Below are 23,352 nucleotides of genomic sequence, written 5' to 3'. Positions count from 1 at the left end.
CAACAGGAAATGATTTGTGTAACTCCTAAGAACAAAAAAGGATGAATTAAAAAGCAAAACAAAAAAGTGGGGATAAAATAAAGCAGTTATAGATAAACAAAGCAGGAGCAATTTACCACCAAGAGACCCACCAGAAAGGAACTTCTGACATTTACTTCAAGAGGAAAAGGATCTTGAAAAGACAGCTTGGGATGCATGAAGGAATGGTGGGCAAATAAAATAGTAAACAAAAAGTCCATTCCAAATAGGCATGTCTGTCTCAATAGCATAGTATCTAATTTGTGGGGATCAAAAAAGGGATATATTACATGACAATAGAATGGAAGCCAAGGTGGGAGAAGTGGACGTAAGCACGAGTCCTAAAGCTCTTTTGTGACTGGAGGAAGAGTAAAAATATTATTTACTTTTAACATTATGTGTTAAGTATGCCTGATAAAATTTCAGGGGTAATTACTAAAAGAAACAGAAGGATAAGTTCTAAACTGATAGAAAAATAGAGAAGTAATGAGAGAAGGAGATATTTATCAAAAATGCCAATCTCTGAAAAAGACAAACAAAGAGGAAAGAGGAAACATAAAAATAGAAGGGCCAATAAAAATTTTAAGTATCATATAATAGCATGTTTACAAATTTCAATACAATAAATGTAAACAAGTTTAACTTGCCAACCAGTAAAAGACATTGTCAGTCTGGATAAAAATTGAAAAGCTATGAGCTATTTTCAAGACATATGATTAAAGGAAAATGACATAGATGGTTGGAAGTAAAAGGAGGTAAAAAATATGTATTACCCAAATACTAACCAAGAGCAAACTGGTATCACTCTGTGGATATGAGACAAAATAGATTTATAACAAAAAGTGTCAAAGGAGCTAAAGAGAGTCAAGCAGACATAAACAGCAAAGAAATAGAAAATTTAAACAATACAATTAACAAGCTTGATTACCAACATATGCAGAATTTTTCATCCAACAATTAGAGCACACATATTCTTCTCAAGCACATATGGAATACTTATAAAGTTTGATGATGTACTTGATGGCATCTCAACTAACTTCACATAAATCAGTACCACATATGGCATGTTTTCTGAATGCAAATAAATTGAATTAGAAATTTATAATAAAAAGATAAGTATATATGGAGAAACAGGAACACTCTTGCACTGGTGGTGGGAATGCAAACTGGTGCAGCCACTCTGGAAAACAGTGTGGAGGTTCCTCAAAAAATTAAAAATAGATCTACCCTAGGACCCAATAGCACTGCTAGGAATTTACCTAAGGGATACAGGAGTACTGATGCATAGGGGCACTTGTACCCCAATGTTTATAGCAGCACTTTCAACAATAGCCAGATTACAGAAAGAGCCTAAATGTCCATCAACTGATGAATGGGTAAAGAAATTGTGGTTTATATACACAATGGAATACTACTTGGCAATGAGAAAGAATGAAATATGGCCTTTTGTAGCAACATGGATGGAAGTGGAGAGTGTTATGCTAAGTGAAATAAGTCATACAGAGAAAGACAGATACCATATGTTTTCACTCATATGTGGATCCTGAGAAACTTAACAGAAGACCATGGGGGAGGGGAAGGAAAAAAAAATTAGAGAGGGAGGGAGCCAAACCATAAGAGACTCTTAAAAACTGAGAACGATCTGAGGGTTGATGGGGGGTGGGAGGGAGGGGAGGGTGGGTGATGGGTACTGAGGAGGACATATTTTGGGATGAGCACTGGGTGTTGTATGGAAACCAATTTGACAATAAATTTCATATTTAAAAAAGATAAGTATAAAATACTTACATATTTAGAAATTTTATAAATTAAAATAAATTTTATATTATATATATATATAGAGAGAGAATCCCAAATAAGCTCCATGCTAAGTATGGAGCCTGACATGGAGCTTGATCCCATGATCCCATGATCATGACCTGAGCTGAAATTGAGAGTGGAATGCTCAACTGACTGAGCCACACAGGCACCCCATAATACGCTTTTATTTTTTTTATTTTTATTTTTTTTTAATTTTTTTTTTCAACGTTTTTTATTTATTTTTGGGACAGAGAGAGACAGAGCATGAACGGGGGAGGGGCAGAGAGAGAGGGAGACACAGAATCGGAAACAGGCTCCAGGCTCCGAGCCATCAGCCCAGAGCCTGACGCGGGGCTCGAACTCACGGACCGCGAGATCGTGACCTGGCTGAAGTCGGACGCTTAACCGACTGCGCCACCCAGGCGCCCCTATAATACGCTTTTAAATAACTAAAAGATCAAAGAATAAATCACAAGGAAATTTAACAATATTTAGAAGCAAATGATAATTTAAACTCTACCATAAAACCAAAAACACAGGCAATAACTTCTGTGTATGAGAGGACACAATCAATAGAGTGAAAAGAGAACCACAGAATGGAAGATATCTGCAAATTATTTATCTGATAAGAGGTTAATATCTACCAAATATAAAGAACTACAACTAAAGAACAACAAAAGCAAACAATCCAATTCAAAAATAGGCAAAGGACTTGAATAGACATTTTTCCAAAGAAGACACACAATGGCCAATAAGCAGGTGGGAAGATGCTCACCATCCCTAATCATTAAGAAAATGCAAATCAAAACCATGATGAAATACCACTCATATCCTTAAGATGGCTACTCTCAATTTTTTTTTTCACATGACAAGGATGGGGAGGAATTGGAACCCTTATGCACTTGGTAGAAATGTAAAATGGTATAGTTACTATGGAAAACAGTATGGATGTTCCTCCAAAAATTGAAAATAGAATTGCTATATGACCCAGGAATTCCACCTCTCAGGACATACCCAAAATAACCAAAACCAGGGTCTCAAGCAGGTATTTGTACATCCCTGTTCATAGTAGCATTATCCACAATAGCTAAAATGTAGAAGCAGCAGCTCAAGTGTCCATCTTCAGATGAATGAGTAAATAAAATGTGATCTATCATACAATGAAATATTATTGAGCCTTATAAAAGATGGAGATTCTGACATATGTTACAACATGGATGAATCTGGAGGGCATTACACTAAGTTAAATAAGCCAGGCATAAAAAGACAAATATTGTAGGATTCCACTTATACAAGATACTTAGAGTAGTCAAATTCAGAGACATAGAAAGAAGAATGGTGGTAGCCAGAGGCTGAGAGGAAAAAGGGACGGTGAGTTATTTTTCAAATTGGTAGAGTTCCAATCTTGTAAGATGAAGACAGCTCTGGAGATGGATGGTGGTGATGGTTGCAAAATATTATGAATGTACTTAGTGCCACTGAATCATACACTTAAAGGTAGGTAGGATGGACTAGTACAAATAATACTAAAATTTGTATGGAATGGCAAAAGACCCCCCAAATCGCCAAAGCAATCTTGAGAAAGAACAAGGCTGGAGGAATCAATTGCTTTGATTTCAAACTATACTACAAAGCTATAGTAACCAAAACAGTATGGCATCGACACAAAATAGACGTATAGATCAATGGAATAGGACGGAGAGCCCAGAAATAAATTCACAATTATATAGTTAATTAATCTACAATAAAGGAAGCAAGAACATACAATGGGGAAAAGATGATTTCTTCAATAAATGGTGCTGGGAAAGCTGGACAGATAAGTGCAAAAGAATGAAGCCAGACCACTTTCTTACACCATATAAAAAAATAAACTCAAAATAAATTCAATACCTAAATGTAAGACCTAAAACCATAAAATTCCTAGAAGAAAACATAGGCAATAAGTTCGTCAGTCTTAACAATATTTTTTTGGATAGGTCTCCTCAGCAAGGCAACAAAAATAAAAATAAAACGGGACTATATCAGGACACCTGGGTGGTTCAGTTGGTTGAGTGTCCGACTCTTGATTTCAGCTCAGGTCATGATCCGAGGGTCATAGGATCAAGCTCCGCATTGGGCTCTGCACTGAGCATAGAGCCTACTTGAAATTCTCCCTCATCCTTTCCCTCTGCCCCTCTCTCCAACTTGGGCTCACCTGTGGTCCTTCTATCTCTAAAACAAAAAAAATAAGAATAAAAATGGGACTACATCAAACTAAAAAAAATTTTCAGTGAAGGAAATCATCAACAAAAGGCAACCTATTAAATGAGAGAAGATATTTGCAAGTGATATATAGTAAAGAGTTGATATCCAAAATATATCAAAAACACACATAAAATTCAACAACAAAAAAACCAACGTGATTAAAAAATGTGCAGAGGACTTGAACAGACATTTTTCCAAAGAGATGCCCAATAGACACATGAAAAGATGCTCAACATCACTAATCATCTGGGAAATGCAAATCAAAACCACAGTAAGATACCACCTCACATCTGCCAGAATAACCATTATCAAAAAGACAAGAAATAACAAGTGCTGGTAAGAATATGGAGAAAAGGGAACCCTTATGCACTCTTGGCAGGGAATGTAAATAGGTGCAGCTACTCTGGAAGACAGTATGGAGGCTCCTCAAAAAATTAAAAACAGGACTACCATACAATCCAGCAATTCCACATCTAGATACTTATTTGAAGAAAATAAAATGCTAATTTGAAAAGATATATACACCCCTATTTTCATTGCAGCACTCTTCACAATAGTCAAGATATGGAAGCAACCCAAATGTCCATCAATATATGAATGGATAATGAAGATGTGGTGTATATGTACAATAGGATAGTACTCAGCCATAAAAGGAATGAAATCTTGCCATTTGCAAAGACATGGATGGAGCTAGAGAGTATTATGCTAAGTGAAATAAGTCAGAGAAAAACAAATACCATATATGTGGAATCTAAAAACAAATGAACAAACAAAAACCAGAAAAAGACTCATAGATACAGAGAACAAACTGGTGGTTGCCAGAGGGAAGGGGTTGGGAAATGGGCAAAAGAGGTGAAGGGGATTGAGAGGGACAAAGTTCCAATTATAAAATAAATAAGTCACAAGTATGTAATGTACAACATAGGGAATATAGTCAATAATATTGTAATAACTTTGTATAGTAACAGAGGGTAACTAGACCTTTCTAGGTGATCATTTCATAATGTATAAAAATATTGAATCACTATGTTGTATGCCTGAAACTAATATAATATATATCAATCATAATTCCATTTTATAAGTTAGGGTGGCACATTTTATGTTATATGTGTTTTACTATGATTAAAAAATTTAAAAACCACTACTAACTGCACCTGTGAGATGAAGCAAAAGTGGAGCTTCTAGGGCCAAGGTATTGCCATAAATGCTTATTTTAGACATAAAGAAAGGCTTAAAATTAAAGCTAAGTGTCCAATTTAATAAGTTAGAAAGAAGAACAGTAGAACACACTCAAGGAAAGGGAAAAGAGGAGATAAGCTCAGAGCTGAAACAGATGACTTGGAGAACAAAGATGCAATAGAGAGCAGTCCACGAAGACAAAAGATGATTCCTACCTAACAAAATAGAGAAATCAGTGGCAGGATAATGAAGAAAAAAATGAGTAATACTACAGATAAAAGGGGACATAATTATAGATACAGCAGGGATTAAAAAGATGATAGAATAATAGCTTCCTGGAAATAGTTTTGAAAACTCAGATGAAAGGGATGGATTCTAAGAAAAAGAATTTTGCCAAAGTAAGAAGAAATAGAAAATCTTATGAGTCTTGCAAGTATTAAATATATTGAAGTGGTAATTTAAAATATCCCCATAAAGAAAACATCAGGTCTATATGGTTTTATAGATGAATCCTAACAAACTTTTCAAGGAAAGGATCAGTCTAACTTATTTAAATACTTCTAAGAACCAGAAAAAGGGGGAATACTTTCCCAGTTTGTTTTTTGAAGCTACTATAATTTTGAAAACCAAAGACAGTATAAGAAAAAAATTTACAAGACCATTTCACTCATGAGTGCAAAAAATCCCAAACAAGATCATTAATAAACTAAATCCAGCAATGCACAAAAGACTAATTTACTATGATCAAGTTATGTTTTCATATCAATAAGGATGGATTAACATTGGAAAAGTCAATAGATAATTAGACAAATGCCATAATAGGCATTCACAGAAGAAGAAATACATACAATACATGACATATGAAGAAAGAGATACTCAGCTTCACAACTGATCAGCCAAATGCAATGCCAGACCAGTGAAATACCATTTTATACTAAAGGGTTATTAACAAAATCTTTTAATGTTTAATAATACCCAGGATTTCAGAAAATGTGGGTCAACAGACTCTCTTATTCATGACTGGTGGGAATATAATTGGTACAAGTATTTTGGAGAACAATTTTGCACTTTCTTGTCATAGTTGAACAGTCACATATCTCATAACCTAGCAATTCCATTCCTAGGTACATACCCAAGAGAAATTCTCAGAATATGTCTCAGGAGACATGTATAAGAACATTCATAGCAACACTGTTCTTAAAAGGAAAAAAAAAAACAGAGAAGAAAAACAAAAAACTGCAAACAACCCAGATAGGATCAGGAGGATGAATAAACTGCCATATTGGCCCACAAGAATATGATATAGAAAAAAATGACAAAGTACATATGTGACATATGTGACAGCCCAGATGAATCTTGCTAGTATAATACTGAATGAAAAAGCAAACTCTGAAAGTCTATACTCAAAACCAGTTTAATAAATTTTAAAAACAAGCAAAACAAAACAATATATTGTTTAGGGAGATGTCTATGTGTTTGTAAAAATGATATAAAACTAAGCAGAGAGCCAAAAAAGTCAAATAGAGGGATAAGTTCAAAGTGGAGAATAGTTGTTGCCTGGTCAGTTGAAGGGGGTGAAATCAGGGAGAAGTCAGAGGGGCAGAGGCCAGAGGAGGAGCACATAAGTAAATAGAGGTTTGGTAACATTCTAGTTTTTGCATTGGTGATGTAAATACAAGCATTCACTGTATTATAAATAAAAATTAAAAAACACAGAAATAGGCCTGCATGGACCCATGAGAACCGTGTACCATGACCGTGGATTATGGTCACCCCAATACTGTGCACCTGAGGGCTGATATATATCTATAAATGTGGGTGCGGATGTGAGAAGTTGCCCTCCCCTCTTCATAGACTGATGGGCCATATCTGGACTGTTTTGTCTGCACACAAGTTGATGTCTCTGGATGTGGCAGAAATGTGCAGGAATTGGACCCTGAAGAAGACCTGAGGGACATGTGAGTTGTCTTCAAGCATTTTAAGGGCTGTTCTAAGGAAGAGGGATGAGCTTGCTTGTTGAGGCTGCAGAGAGCAGAGAAAGAAAGTGACTGGTTGTGGATTTGGGCAGAGAAACAGGGGCATGCTAAAACCCTGTGTGTGAGTTCTAAGATCCTTGTGTCTTCCTGCAGAAGAATTAGCTTTTCCAGCCTGGGGACACAGAAGGGTCTTTTAGGACTTCTGATTTCCTGTCTCAGAAAAACAGGGCAACTTCAAGACTTTCAGCAGTGTGCTAAAATACAAAAATGGGTTGGAGTAAAATGCAAACCTTGTGGTAGATGTTTCTGTTTTCTACTTTTATTGATGGACAAGGGACTTTTCCCATGCCATCTATTAAGTTTGCCACTAATCACATACTAACTGGTGACACTTTGTGCATTGCTGTTGAAAACTTCAAGTGAATATGCTCCATTTCTCCAATTAGAATGTAAACTTCTTAAGATCCAGAATTGTTTTATCTTCTTTTACATTTTCCACAGTGATTTTCATAGGACAAGAGTTTAATGTGGGCATTTTGTGATTAGTTACCATGGTGTTTGATAGTTTCATTCATTCATTCATTCAACGGCTATTTATTGTAAATGTGTTTATCATGTTGTGAAGGGTGTCAAAATGTGGGTTGGAGATGCTTTTGGACAGGAGGGGCGTCCATTCACTGGGGGTCTGAGTGCCAGGGCCCATCTTCAATGTCTTTTATTGCCTTTGTCCCAGAGAAGCTCAGAAGACCATGGAGATTCCTCCTGATATCCCTACCTGGATAGATCCTGAAGAATCCAGTGGAGCTGCCAAAATATTGCCATGTCAGTGTCGGGTCTCTTTGGAAATTCTCCACAAAAACAGTGTTCAAGGCTTCAGACATGTAGACTCCATTTAAAATGTCTGGGTCTAAAAGTTGAAATTATAGAAAGAACTGCAGAGAAACTAAATCAGAAGAAACAGTGACCATCTTTCACCTGCCAAACACACACGCAGCCTGCAGTGCTGTTGTTTACAACTTTCTGCTATGTTGTATTTGGCGAGCCACACTCACACCCTCTAATCCAGGAATGCTGAGTTTTCTCCCAGCCAAAACTGGCGTAGAATACTTTTTCTTGTTCTCCCCAGTCAAGGAGGTTGGAGAATCAGATTAGACTCCTCAAGTCTTCTCAGGAAAATGGAGGCAAATCTTTAAAACTCACCAGTACCACCTAACAACTACAAACTGTTAAGAGAGAGTGCCAGGTTGCGGGGTGGGGCAAAGGAGCTACCTTTGTTGTACACGTTCGTGGGCAGCTGCACGCTGCTGATGGAGGTGTTCACCATCAGGTTGCTGAAGTGCGCATTGGATTCAAGGACAAACTCAGCCCCCAGCTCCACGTAATTGCCATTCTCATCCCTCTCGTTGATCAGGACAGAGTTGTAATAGTTAAACTAGGGGTGGAGGGAAAAAAGCAGCACAGAGACAGTGTGGACACAAGAGACATACAAGGTGAGAAAGAGAAAGAGAAATGGCACAGATCAGAGCACTCAGATGTGAGAGGTGGGGTCAGACGGGCTGACAGCATCCATACAAGCAACATCCATGGACAACTGAGGCAGTGACCTGTATTACACATTTGGACAAATACAGATCCCAGACAGTTAGAGAGCATGGTTGATTCACTTGGTTTTTGATGTAAGTTGTCTAGATTACTGCCTCAGTTCTCCACTTTGTTTGTCATGTGTGGGCATGACCAGATCAGAGCCAGAGACAGGTAGGTAGAGGTCCAAGGTGAAGTAAAGAGACAGGGGCAGCCTCATGGGCACCATCAATTTTCTTCCAGTGTAGGAGGGCTCCTAGGAACCCAGAGTGGTGGGTCCTGAGAGGTGAGGCTTCTCTCTTTAGAAAACAGCCTTCAGCCTGGGCCCGAGGCAGGGTCTGTGGCCCCCGTGTCCCTCTGAGGAGCCAGCAGTGTGCTCTCTGCCTCTAGCACATAGTGTTGAAGGGTCTACTTGGAATACCACACTTAGAGCCATGATCAGACCTACCCCACTCCCTCCACACCACCTGGTTCACATCTTGAACAGCCCCCTCAGGGCACCCTATGTCTTGTCCCACACCACAATACTGCTGACTGCAAAAGCTTTCTTTCTTTCTTTCTTTTTTTACAATCAAGCATTTATTTAAGTTTTCATCATTTTTTTAGAAATAAAAAGGTCTAAGGACAGATTTGCTTTTTAAAGCAAAAAAGTTGCAAAAATGAAAAAATGATAAAATGTAGTTTTGTTATATCCTAATTGCTTAAGTGTGTTCTGTAAATTCCAAATAAGTAAAATAATATAAAAAATATTTTCAAATCTTTATAGAATGAAAAGAAAACCACAATCATTAAATACTCTTGGATTTCCTTTACTCCTCCCATAGATGAATTCACAAATATATAAAAACTGACATACATTTATCCTCCTGCTGGTGTTGATCCTATTATCTGGGAACAAGCCAAGGTGAATAACCCTGATCCTGAAAAGTTAATTCCGGTACTCATGGTGGGTTTCAAAAAACTTCTTCGAAGACTGAAGTTTCAAGATCAGATGACTAAGCAACAGCAGACCAGATTAGATATCATATCTGAAGATTAGCGAATTACAGAAGAATCAAACCACAACTATGGCCAAAATTGCACAATACAAGAGGAAACTCATGGACCTTTCCCATAGAACTTTACAGGTTCTAATCAAACAGGAAATTCAGAGAAAGAGTGGGTATGCCATTCAAGCTGATGAAGAGCAGTTGGGAGTTCAGCTAGATACAATTCAGTGTGAACTGAATGCACCTACCCAGTTTAAGGGCCGACTAAATGAACTGATGTCCCAAATCAGGATGAAGAATCATTTTGGTACAAGAGCTTTCTAAAGCACAAATCCAGCTGTGTCCCTCCCCTTCTCAAACCCTTCAGTCTGTGACATTCCAGGCTGAGTTGAGGCCAGATTCCTATCTGTCCACAGTCACTTTCTACTTCACCATCCCCTGGACATACAGAACTGACCATTCACAATTTTCTCTATCTTGTGTTTTCCTATTTCAGTGTGTTGTCTTTTCCCTCAGCTTCTCCATGCCTTTCCTGTTTAAATCCCACTCAGCCTGAGGCTGGTCCTAATGCCACCCTGTCTGCAGGACTTTCTGAGCCTCTACTCCTTCCCTTCTGCATTCTTGTAACTCTGTTTACCAACTCTCATGGACTTGTTACATATGCCTCATGCTAGAGTTATTTGGTCTATGAGCTTCTTGACTTTTTATCTATCCAGAGGCTAGCACATGGTGGTTGGGCAAAAAATGTTTATGGAATGGGTGGATTGTCCCTCTATGTCCCCTGCCCCCCCCCAAGTCTTGAAAATTTTCTCTCCTATCTGGTCCATAAATCTCTTCTGAAAAGACTGGAGAGTATTTCAGAATCAAGCTATTATATGGTCATACATATCCTATGCACATTAAAAGATGGTGCTGGACTGTCTACCTTCCCCCACCCCTCTGTATCTTATACCCAAAGGACCCTGGCTCTTGGTGGGGGTTTAGTGATTAGTCATCATACCCTCCCAGCAGCAGCTCTGGGAGAGGACTCACCACCAGCGATTCATTGAATTCATGGTTCAGGTCAGCCTCCTCAGCAGCCTCTACCAGATTCTGAAGGATGGAAACACAAAGGGGAGAATGAATGGGAAAAACAAGGCCAGTAGGTCTTCAACAATTTCTAATCCTAAGAATATACCCAAGAGAACTGAAAACAGGTACTCAAACACTAACCTGTGCACAAATGTTTGTAGCAGCACTATTCACAATAGCCAAAAGGTAAATGCATGTTATTAAGTGAAAGATGCCAGTCTGAAAAGGTTACCTGCTGCATTCCAACTACGTGACATTATGACATTATGGAAAAGAAAAACTATGGAAACAGTAAAAAGATCAGTGTTAGCCAGAGGTTTGGGGGAGGGAGAGATGAATAGGCAGAAAACAGACAATTTTTTAGGGCAGTGAAGCTATTCTGTATGACCTATAATAAGCTAAGTGAAAGACTCCAGATATAGAAAGTTACATACTATATGATTCCATTTTTGTGAAATATTCAAATGGAAAATCTATTGACAAAAAGCATATTAGTGGTTTCTGGGAGCTGGGGAGTGAGAGTGACTGCTTAATGGGTATAGGGCTTCAGTCTGGAAGTGATGAAAAGTTCTGGAACTCGGTGGTGATGGGAGTTGCATAGATGCATAGAGTGTATCTAATGCCACAGGATTGTACATTTTAAAATGGTAAAAATAGTAAATTTTATATTATGTGTATTTACCATAATTTTTTTAAAGAAGGATGTCTGCATTACAGAACATGATGGGAAGTAAGGAAATTAAAGAAGACACAGATAATGGAAAGATCCCTTTTTATGGATTGGATGAATTAATATTGTTAAAAGGTCCATACTACTCAAAGCAGTCTACAAATTCAGTGCAACCCCTATCAAAATCCCAATATCATTCTTTACAGAAACAGAAAAAAAAAACACCGTAAAATTCATGTGGAACCACAAAAGACCATGAATAGCCAAAAACAATGTTGGGTAAGGAGAACAAAGCTGGAGGCATCACACTTCCCGATTTCAAAATATATTACAAAACTACAATAATCAAAACAGTTGGTATTGGCAGAAAAAACATATAGACAAATGAAATAATTTGAGAATAGAGAGCCCAGAAATAAATCCATACATTTATTTTAAAAATTTTTAAATGTTTTATTTATTTATTTTGTAGAGAGAGAGAGCGCGCATAAGCTCAGGAGAGGGGCAGAGAGACAGAGGGAGACACAGATTCCAAAGTAGGCTCCAGGCTGCCTGACACAGAGCTCAAACTCACAAACTGTGAGATCATGATCTGAGCTGAAGTCAGACACTTAATACACATGCACCTCTAATCCAGCATTTAAAACAACTGATCTTGAAGGGGGCTAAGTACACACAATGGTGAAAAAAATAGTCTGTTCAATAGATGGTGTTAGGAAAACTGAATATTCACATGCAGAAGAATTAAATTGGATCCTTATCTTATACCAAATACAAAAATCAACTCAAAATAAAGACTTAAATGCAAGACCTGAAATTATAAAATTACTAGAAAGCATAGAGAAAAAGTTTCTTGTCACTGGTCTTTTGGGGGAGCATGTGACACCCAAAACACAGACAAAAAGAAAAAATAGAAAGGGGATTGCATCAAACCAGAAAGCTTCTGCACAGCAAAGGAAACAATCAACAGAGTGAACCTATGGTTGGCAAAACTGGAGAGCTACATGCAAAAGAATGAAACTGGACCACTTACTTACATTATACACAAAAATAAACTCAAAATGGATTAAAGACCTAAATGTGAGGCCTGAAACTATAAAATTCCTAGAAGAACACACAGGGAATAATTTCTTTGACATTCACCATAATAACTTTTTTCTAGATAGGTCTCCTCTGGCAAGTGAAACAAAAGCAAAATTAAACTATTGGGACCACACTAAAATAAAAGGCTTTGCACAGTGAAGGAAACCATCAACAAAACAAAAAGGCAACCTACCAAATGGGAGAAGATATTTGCAAATGATATCTGATAAGGGTTTAATATCCAAAATATATAAAGAATTTATACAAGGCAACAGAAAAAAACCCCAAATAATACAATTAAAAATGGGCAGAAGAACTGAATAGACATTTTTCCAAAGAAGACATACAGATGGGCAACAGACACGTGAAAAGATGCTCAACATTACTAATAATCAGGAAAATGCAGACTAAAACCACAATGAGATATATCTTTGTACCTGCCAGAATGGCTAAAATAAAAACACAAGAAATAACAAGTACTGATGAGGATGTGGCGAGAAGGGAACTCTTGTGCACTGGTGGTGGGAGTGTAAACTGGTGCAGCCATTGTGGAAAATAGTATGGAGATTCCTCGGAAAATTAAAAATAAAATTACCAGATGATTTAGTAATTCCACTACTGGGTATTTACCAAAAGAAAATAAAGACACTAATTCATCACCACCATCCACCTCCAGAACTCAAAAAAGAAAAGAAAAGAAAAACACTAATTCAAAATGATATATGCATTCCTAGGTTTATTACAGCATTACTTACAATAGCCAAGATACGGAAGCAACCCAAGTGTCCACTGATAGATGAATAGATAAAGAAGATGTGGTGTATGTACAATGGAATATTAGTCATAAAAAAGAATGAAATCTTGCCATTTGCAACAACATGGATGGACTTAGAAGGTATAATACCAAGTGATATAAGTCAGAGAAAGACAAATACCATATGATTTTACTCATATGTGGAATTTCAGAAACAAAGCAAACAAACAAAAAAAGAAACCAACAACAACAAAAGGCTATTAACTATAGGAAACAAATTGACGGTTACCAGAGGGGAGGTGAGTGGGGGATGGGTAAAATAGGTGAAGGGGATTAAGAGTGTACAACTTGATGAGCACTGAGTAATGTTAAAAAAAAAAAAAGTCAAAGGACCTGAATAGACGTTCCCCAAAGAAGACATACAAATGAGCAACAGATATATGAAAAGGTACTCAATTTCACAAATCATCAGGGAAATGCAAATCAAAACCACAAATGAGATACCACTGCATACCTGTTAGAAGGCTGTTATTAGAAATACATAAGATAACAAGTGTTGGTGAGGCTGCGGAGAAAAGAGAATCCCTGCGTTGTTGGTGGGAATATAAATTGGTACTACCATATGGAAAACAGCATAGACATTCCCCAAAAACTTAAAAATAGAACTATCATATGATCCAGCAATCCCACTTCTGAGTACATATCAAAGTAAATGAAGTCAGGATCTCAAAAAGATATCTGCACTCCCATTTCACTGAAGATAATACCAATAATAGGGAAACAACCTAAATGTTAGTCAACATGATCTCTCTCTCTCTCTCTATTCTATCTTTATTCAGCCTTAAAGGAAAACCGTTCTACTTGCAACAACATGGGTAAACTTGAAAGACATTATGCTAAATGAAATAAGCTAGATACAGAAAGACAAATATTGTATATCATTTATATGTGGAATCTAAACTAATCAAACTCATAGAAACAGTTACCAAGAGCTGATGGGGGAAAGGCAAAATGGGGAGATGTTGGTCAAAGGGTATAAAGTTTCAGTTATGCAAGATAAATAAGTTGTAGAGAACTGATGTACAGCAATATGACTTTAGTTGGCAGTTTTGAATGTTGGCATTCTTGAGGTTTGCTAAGAGGGTAGATCTTGGGTGTTCTCATCACACATAAATAAATAAAGGAAGGGAGGGAGGAAGGAAGGAAGGAAAGGAGGGGGGAAGGAAGGAAGGAAGGAAGGAAGGAAGGAAGGCAAGGAGGCAGAAAGGGAGGGAAGGAGGAAGGGAGAAAGGAAAAGTGCGAGGTATGGATGTTGGTTGGCTTGGTTGAGGTGAATATTTCACAATGTATATGTATATTATTGGGTAATCAGGTTGCACACCTTAAATATACATAATTTTTGATTGTCAATTATACCTCAATAAACCTGGGGAATAAAAAAGACTTGAGCTCCTATTCTGGCTTTTTTAGGGGGCAAGTTACTAAGCCTCTTTGGGTCTCTATTCATATAACTGTACATTTGGTCAAATAATTCAAGCACCAAGTCCTAGGATGTGATGAAGAAATTCCACAGGGCATCCCCATCGAAGGGCCCAACGTCTGTGCCCAGAGAGATGTTTTAAACAACACTGAAGATGGAAGGAGACAAGCGTTACTGCCCACGTTGGCTGTATGTGAGGTCACTGTCCCCCTACTGTCCAGGATGGGCTTTCCAGTCCCCAAGTATCTTCTCTGATGCTGAGATCCCTTGCCCCTAAGCTATAGAAAAGAGGCTGCAAATTGTCACTTGTGGGAAAGAAGTTCTCAGTGACTTTGACACTGATGCTTCCCAGGCAGTGGGCTTTGATGGGGATGTGGGGAGCCGGGCAGGACCCTGGTCAGGCTGCAGCTTGCTTTGTCAGCGCTGCCAGATCTCTCCCTAACCCCTGTCCTCAGCCTCTCCTGCACAGCCTACCACCCAGCTCCATCTCCTCTCTCCTTGTTTTCTTGGCTCCCCAAAGGGAGTCCTTTTGGGGATAACACTGGTTTTGGATGGCCAGATGTCTGGATGGGTGGATCAGGAACTATGTCTCTCCAAGCAGCCAAGTCCCCACAGATACCAGGGCAGTCCCTTCATGCTAGGGAAGGGACACATTCTGTTTCTAGCAGGGCCAAGCCAGGCTTGGTGGATGTGCAGTGAGGGAATCACCTGTGCATGAGGCCCAGCACTATAAGTACTTCTGCTGCCTGGATGGCCCTCTGAGCACTTGAGAGCCATGGCGGATGGGTTGGCATACAGAAGAGGAGAAGGTGGGGGGAGGAGTAGGGGAAGGAGAAAAGGGGAGAGGACAGAAGGGAGAGGAGATGAGGGAGCTTCGCTTTTTGAGCTCTCCATCTAGCTATATTCCCTCCCACCCACTAGCCATCCAGCCATCCACCTGTTCATTCAGCAGCTGACTCCTAAGCCCTCACTCTGCACCTGCTCTTTGCCAGTTTCTAAATGTGAGGTTGTGATGCGGAGTCCCTCTTAACACTGTAGGTTGATCCTATTGTATTGGACATTGTTCCCTAAGGCAGAACTCAAATCTCAGGCCCCTTCTTGCTCCCCTTACTTGCCATCATTTTCTCCGTTACAAGGATCTTTAGGCTCATGGGGATACAAAGCAGACACTCATAAGGTAGGAAGAGGATGGTGTAGGAAAGAGGATGCAGGGCCACAACACTGAGTGTCATTTTGGTGTCATGGGCGCTGGGGTGGAACCCCCACAAATCATAGGACCTGGAGTACCTTGACAGCCTCCACCTTCCTGCGTAGCATGGTTTCCATGTCCTCTGAGAACTTCCTCACCAGCTCCAAGCCATCCACCTCCTTGATCCTCAGACTGGACTCCACATCCTTGTATTTCTGTGTAGGGGAAGTGGGAGAGATGGGCACCTGTGGTCTTGTACATGATTATGTGTGGCCTCCAACCTCCCAACTAGTGTATTCACACCTGTGAAGTCTTGTTGACTGGACTAGAGGCAACGACAGGCCCTCCCCTTCTTGTATAATCTCCCCCACTAACATTAATAGTTGTCTCTTATCAAATGTCCTCTCTGTTCCAGGAACTCTGGAGATGTTGTGGTTAATATCTTTAAAAGGGAGTAGACTGAGGCTCAGAGAGGTCAACAAACTTGACCAAGGTCACACTGCTAGTGAATGGAGAACCTCATCCTGGAATTCTGGAGAGCGCCCAGAATTCCATGTTTTTTGTGCAGTCATGCTGCCTCCCTTGGGCTGCTCACAGGGACTGTGAGACATCAGTTTATCTTTCCCTGACACCTACTGGTATCAGCGTGGCCCCTTCTCACATCCATGTGAACTGAAATTTTCACTGCTGGGGCAGGGCTTGGCAGCAGCTGCAGGTTGCCCAAAGAACTGCCAGTAGGCCTAGGAATTAAGAGAGCTGGGATCAAATCTACTCTCTGGGCCCGCAGGAGATAATCTTTCACCTGGCGTGTGTCTAATGACCCAGTTTGGCCAGCTAGTGGCCATGTGACAGGCGAGTTACTTAGTTTCCTCATCTACAAAACGTCACATTTGCATGGCTTTAGAGCAGGCTCTAGAATGCGTTTACCCAAAACGGCGACGTAATTACTGCTGTATCTCCCTCACCCAGGGTTGGAAGGCACAAATGAGTAAAGCGCTTTGCAATGTAGAAGCTCCAAGTGAGCTTAAAGGGTCTGAGTTGTCATTGCTGGAGCGGCCTGCAGGGAGCGCAGGACTTCCGGTCCGGCCCACTCCCGCCAGCCGAGGAACACAGGGCCGGAGGAAAGGGGTGCAGCGTGGGCTTGCGAAGGCATAAAACCCTGGGGGTTTGCTCTTAGCAACGTTTAGAAAATGGTGAAGATCGTACTCACCAAATGAATTAAAGCGTGAATATAAAGCTCTTAGCAAATGGTAATAATAAAGGATGGCAGGCTATTACTAAAACCAGCCTGGAAGTTATAAATATTAGAGAGAATGAGGTTGTTTATAATCCAGTGAGAGGACAAGCTTGGTGTCAATCTGCTCAAAAAGCAATTAAAAAATAAAGGAGTGGAGGGAGATCGTGCAACATCCTGTCCATCAGACACTGCTTCCCGCCCTGAGCCATGCATGGGCTAGGCCTCAGGGAGGGCCTGTGTGGGTGCTTGGCAGCGCTGCGGCAGGGCTGGAGGTCCTGAGAACTGGAGGTAAGGGAAGCTCTCTCTGCAGAGGCCATAGGCCCTCTCATCTCCTTCTACTGCCCAAGCACCTGCAGGATACTTACCCCTTTCTCCTTCCTCTGCATACGCCTTCACAGTCAAGCAAGCATCCCACTCTGCCTACACCTGCTCCCTCTCCCTTTTCTTCTTCATAGCCACACACCCCCATCTCTCTAACAGCATCCTGGCATCAGCCTCTGGGGCATCTGAGCTGACACTACACTGTGCTCTTGGCCACTCCACCGTACTGCCCCCACTGACTTGCTCTGTGACTTAGGCAAATCATTCCCTCCCCGGGCCTCAGTTTCCCCATCTGCAAATGAGGTGAATGGATTAGATAATCTCTAAGACCCCTTACAGCATGGACATTGGGGTCTTGAGAACTCTGCTTCTCCATCAGGAAGAAGTCCCTGACTGACTGCCCCCTGTGAGCTCCCTGGAAGGGGGTTACTGACCTTCTGCAGCAAGAGAGAGCCCGAGTATTTGGTCACGGTGTCATATAGGTCCCTGCCAAAGGTGTCTGCCCACAGCTTCACTCTGCCGGGGAATGAAAGTACATGTGTATACACATGCACCACACAGACACACAGATATGGAGACACATATATGCACACACATATATGCACACACACATGCACATAGAACACCAGCGTGTACACACACACACACACACACAGACACACGCTGATACACACACAGAGACACACATAGCACATAGAGAGGCCCACATACATACATGGATGCACGTACACACCACCTACACCCAGAAACACCCGCAAAGAGCTACCATCCCTCCTGGTCCAGGCAGGAGACCTAGAGGACCCTTTGGGGGCACAGCAGCTGCCCTCAGGACAGGGAAGATGAGCTGGGAAGCAAAGCCTGATCCCAAACCCCTAAGGGTTCTGGTTTGTGGGTGGAGAACAGAGAGGAGAGAAAGGGAAGAGGTTATGGACAGGCCCAGACCAGGGTGGGGAGGATACTGAGGGTGGAAACAGGAACTGTTTGGTAGCACTGCAACTTTTTTTTTTAATGCTTATTTATTCTGAGAGAGAGAGAGTGAGAGCGAGCACAGAGGTGGAGCAGAGAGAGAGAGAGAGAGGGAGGGAGGGAGGGAGGGAGACAATTGCAAGCAGGCTCCGCACCATTAGCACAGAACCCATTGCAGGGCTGATCCCAGGAACCTTGAGATCATCACCTGAGCTGAAATCAAGAGTTGGATGCTGAACTGACTTGAGCTACACAGGTGCCCCGGCACCACTGCAGCTTCTTAATGGGCTGTGCCCTTCAGTGTGCCCTGCTCAAGGTCACGACTGGCTGCCAAATCCTCTGTTGAAACTTCAGAGGGAACATGAGGCCAGGGGCAGAGGAAGAGGCTCTGAGCTGCTTTTGTGGGGCAGAAAGCAGGCCAGACAGGGAGGGTGTGAGGAAGCAACCCCTCACCCTGGGTGTAGGCAGCCTAGTGGAGAAGCCCTGACCTCTGATCCGTCCCCAGAAGGGCACCAAGATCCTGCCACCTGGGCAGGCTGGTGGCATCCTGGGGAGAATACATAGGACTGTGTCTGAGCCTCTCCAGATGGAGCAAAAGGAGCTTGCCCTCATGATCCTGTCAAGGTCCACATTAATTCAATCACTCAACCAATAATTATTAAGGTCCTACTGTGTGCCAGCCATTGTGCACAGCACTGCAGTCATATCACAGTCCTTCCTCATCTTTGTAAAACCCTCAGTTAGAAGGACACCCCTCCATATACAGATAGCATAATACATGTTCGAAGGGGAGGGGTGCCATTGCGGGGCTGATCCCAGCCCTGCAAAAAGCTAGGGAGGGTAGTGGTGGTACCAGGAGGCTTCTTGGGACAAGTGGGATCTGAGTTCAGTGTTAGAAGTTTGGGAGAGTTTAGGCACCTGGGTGGTTCAGTAAGTTGAGCATTCAACTCTTGATTTCAGCTCATGATCTCACAGTCAAGGGTTCGAGCCCCACATTGGGCTCTGTGCTGGGTGTAGAGCCTGCTTAGGATTCTCACTCTCTCCTTCTGCCCTTCTTCCCTGCTCATACTCTCCCTGTCACCCAAAGAAAGAAAGAAAGGAGGGAAGAAAGAAAAGAAAAGCACAGAAAAGAAAGAAAAGTAAAAAAAAGTTTGTGAGAGTTTAGCCTGCCAAAGAGATTTCTAGGTAGAGAGTATAGAAGAGCTTGGAGGGGTCAAAAATGACTTCAGGTTTCTAGCTTGGGTAGTTGAGCTGATGGTGGTGCTATTGAGAATTATCAGGAAGATCAGGAGGAACAAGTTTGAGAGGGTGGAAGGTGATGAGTGTCTCTTGGGATATATAGAATGTGAGGTTCCTGTTGCAAAGCTACTGAGTGCTGTAGGATATGTTGTGCACTGCACAACTCCAGAAGGTACCAATTGCATTATATCTTGGAAGACACAAACTTAAACTTAAAACCTCACAAGATATTTAGAAAGAGCTGTCCACAGGCAATGGTATGTGAGTCTAACAAGTAGAGATAGGGCTGAGAGTCATTAGTACATAGGTAGAGTTGAAATTCTGAAGGTATATGGGCTCTCTCAAGGAGAGTGTGGAGCATGAGAAGACCTGTGAGTTGATGACAAACCCTGGGAGGCACCAACAATCTGGGGGGCAGGCAAAGGGAAAGAATTGCTTGAGGAGGACAGAAGGTCAGCTCAGGTGCCCAAGGAGTCCCAGAGGAACACAATGTTAATGGAAGTTGAGGCATTGAGATTCAAGTAAAAGAGAGTCCAGGGAGATGGAGCCAGGAATGTCTACTGGGTTGGGCAGGGAAGAGATCTTTGGAGATCTCGATGGGAACAGTTTTGGGAGGGCAGTAGAAGCCTGGGCAGGTGGTGGAGGCTGAGGGCTGAGCAGGAAGCAAGGGCACAGCTGGACACAAGAGAGATGAAATGTCATCGGGGTGGAAGAGGATTCAGCAGGAGAGAGAGGTGGGGTTGTGTCAAGGGCCTGGCAGAGGTCCGGCTCCCAGGAAGAGGGCAGGTGCAGATACAGGCAGGTTTGAGGGCTAATAATCTCAGCCAACTGTGGAGGTTTCTAAGTAGGTGGTCCAGTCTGCCATTCTCCTCAACAAAGACCTGGATTCCAGCCATCTTTACTCAGCACTCAGCCTATTCCTGGAGTTCCCCTTCTACAATTTTGGTGTGTGTTCTGGGGCTGGAAACTTATTCTCAACATCTCCCTCAGCAACAGATAGTCTTATAGCCCAGCAACAGGTGAAGCACAGGCCAAGCTGACTTGAGTTTAGATTCTGGCACTTCCGTTTACTGCCTGTGTGAACTTGGGGAGGTCATCCAACCTTTCTGAGCTTATTTCCTCAAGTACAGAATAGGGAAGCTATCACCCACCTCATTGTATTGCTGTGTGGAGTAAATATATTATTTATAAAGCACCTAATGCTGTACTAGGCATAGAAAAAGTAGAGGTTATACAATCCAGTGTAAACAAGGCTGCTCAAACCCATTGCTCAACAAAGCTAGACATAATGTGCATTGTTTGTCCTCCCTGTCTCCACTTCTGTTAAGAAATGAGGTTGACAGCTGGCTCTGGTAGCCTATTTTGCTGGTCGTGAGTAGCTGGGCTTAGATATGGACTGAGCAAGCTGCCCCCTTTACTCTAGAGTTCTCTGCTCCCCACATACATCGGCATTTCTTAATAGGACCACCTGATCAAAGGACGGAAAACTAGACACTCTCAGAGAGGTTGCACAGCAATTAAACTTTATACCAAAATGTAAATGACTGAGAGCAGATTCTTTCCTGGAGCTGGGCTGATTGACAGAATATAGAAGGGGGCCTGGAAGGAGGCAGAAGGGAAGACTAAGACGACCAAAGTCCAGTTTTACTCAGCTCCCGGTTGCATGAGCCATTTTGTTGGTTTAGAACTGCCTTACCCTTTCAGAATGTCAAAACACAAATTTCCCAACAAATCCTTGGGGAGCCACGACGATCATTTTGAGCTAGCACATCTCCCACTGCCAGGGGCGTAATGGCAGCGATTATCCTGGAAGGAGCATCCATCGGGCCTGCAGGAGCTTGAGATGCTGCTTGCCAGCCAGAGGAATGAGGACCCTCACTTCAGTTCTGCCTGAAGTCAGCAGGTGTGAGGAGTGGCAGGTGGGGCTCCCGAATGGCAGAATGTGGGAAGAAGGGAGGGAAAGGGAGAGTGGAAACCCCCAGGGGGAGCCCTGAGGGAAGCTAGAGGTCCAGGTGGGAAGGTGGACAGAGGATTGAGCTCTACAGGGGGAAGGAAGGGAGGAAAGGGCCAGAGGATTTTAGAGGGTTGGGGTGAACTTGATGCTTACGTTTCCGGAGGAATCTCAGTCTGCGCGTGTGTGGGGGACAGGGAGGTACTGGAGAGTAGCAGGCACAGGATGACCACGGTCTTCTGCAAGGAGGCCCAGGACCCTGGCCATTGGTGGCAGGGCCTCCTGCTGTGGGGGGCGCTGGTGTCTAAGTGGAACCTGGGGAGTCCTGGCATGGTGTCTCTGCTGGGCTCGGGGTGAAGGCAGGGAGAGAAGAGAGCAGTCTCCAACCACCAGCTCTGTCTGCCTGTCACCTAGATCCTTGGGACAGCCCCAGGCCTTCTGCCTTCCTGGCAAGCCTGGGGTCCCCAGCTTTGTCTTGTCTTGGCTGCAACCCTTGGCAGGGGTGGGGGTCTCTCTGCCCACAGAGTACAGTGCACAGAGGAGCCGCCCCACCTGACCAGCAGGCTCCAGGAGGGGGCTGATGGTCTGAGGGGGGTGGTTGTGACAAAATGAACCCGTTAATCCATTGGCCTCTCCTCTAATCCCCTGCCTGACAGCAGGGAGGAGGAGGTGGCAGAAATGACCTCAGCAGGATTACCCTGATTTGAGAAGACAGGACTCGGTTCATTCCATTAGGGGCCAGAGCACAACCTCCCACTTTAAAGAGACAGCCCTGTTCCTGTAGACTTGTTTCTTCTGGACCCAAGGGGAGGAGAAGACTGTGACACTGGCCTGAGAACAACAGGGGGTGTCTGTCCAGTGCTCTGACTTATCAAGAGAAGGAACAAATTGGGGCGCCTGAGTCACTCAGTTGGTTAAGGGTCTGACTCTTGATTTCAGCTCAGGTCATGATCTCAGGTTCGTGAGACTGAGCCCTGTGCTGGGCTCTGCGCTGACAGCATGGAGCCTGCTTGGGATTCTCTCTCTCTCTCTCTCTCTCTCTCCTCCTCCTCCTCCTCCTCCTCTCTCTACCCCTCCCCCCACTCTCAAAATTAATAAATAAACTTAAAAAAAAAAGATGTAACAAATTGGTGTTTTAAATCTTAGAGCCATTCTGAGAGTTCAGTGTCATCATCCCTGTTTTCAGGGGGCTCTTGAGGCACAAGGAGGCTTGGGGACGGAGCTGAGACTGTAACTCTGGCTCCAGGCCTGCTGCTTTTTGATGAGGTCATAGATAATGTCAATATCCTATGGCCCCGACCTCCCCCATGTGCTCCTGGTCCTAGGCTAAGGGACATGTTTGCTGGGAAGCTGATGAAGCTTCAGGGCCCCTCCCTGAGGGGCAGCATGTTCCTGTACCCAAATGTTGCGTTAATATATGCAAAAGTAAGATTGTCCAAGTACAAGTGGTTAATAGCTCTGTCTCTTTCCATTCCAACTTCTCTGTCTGATTTTCCTTTAGTTGGGTGATGTTTGAGTGCCTGTGGGCATTTCGGGGATCCAGCTAAGAGGAAGTTGAATTGGGGAAACATTTAATTTGGGCTTAGAGAGATATATTTCTGTAG

At 42.3% G+C, this 23,352-nt stretch overlaps 1 protein-coding gene across 4 annotated transcripts in view; it reads right to left on the bottom strand.

Moving 5' to 3' along the window:
- CACNA2D4 (calcium voltage-gated channel auxiliary subunit alpha2delta 4) overlaps window positions 1-22,311 on the bottom strand; it is a 114,044-nt gene extending 91,733 nt beyond the window's left edge. For all 4 annotated transcript variants that reach the window (XR_014137908.1, XR_014137909.1, XM_060658831.3 and 1 more), the window contains exons 1-6: window positions 21,905-22,311; window positions 18,027-18,108; window positions 16,133-16,249; window positions 10,820-10,879; window positions 8,487-8,649; window positions 7,993-8,124 (exon numbers count right to left, since the gene is read on the bottom strand). Coding sequence is in view for 2 of the 4 variants with exons in the window: in XM_060658831.3 (XP_060514814.3) it covers window positions 7,993-8,124; window positions 8,487-8,649; window positions 10,820-10,879; window positions 16,133-16,249; window positions 18,027-18,108; window positions 21,905-22,080 (730 nt within the window). In the remaining 2 variants the exon portion in view is untranslated. The remainder of the gene's footprint in view (window positions 1-7,992; window positions 8,125-8,486; window positions 8,650-10,819; window positions 10,880-16,132; window positions 16,250-18,026; window positions 18,109-21,904) is intronic.
- Between the last annotated feature and the right edge of the window lie 1,041 nt (window positions 22,312-23,352).

The sequence above is a fragment of the Panthera onca genome, chromosome B4, assembly GCF_046562875.1.
Source record: "Panthera onca isolate mPanOnc1 chromosome B4, mPanOnc1 haplotype 2, whole genome shotgun sequence".
Lineage (NCBI taxonomy): Eukaryota > Metazoa > Chordata > Mammalia > Carnivora > Felidae > Panthera > Panthera onca.
Note: the sequence above shows the minus strand (reverse complement) of the source record. Positions and strands in the feature narration are given on the sequence as shown.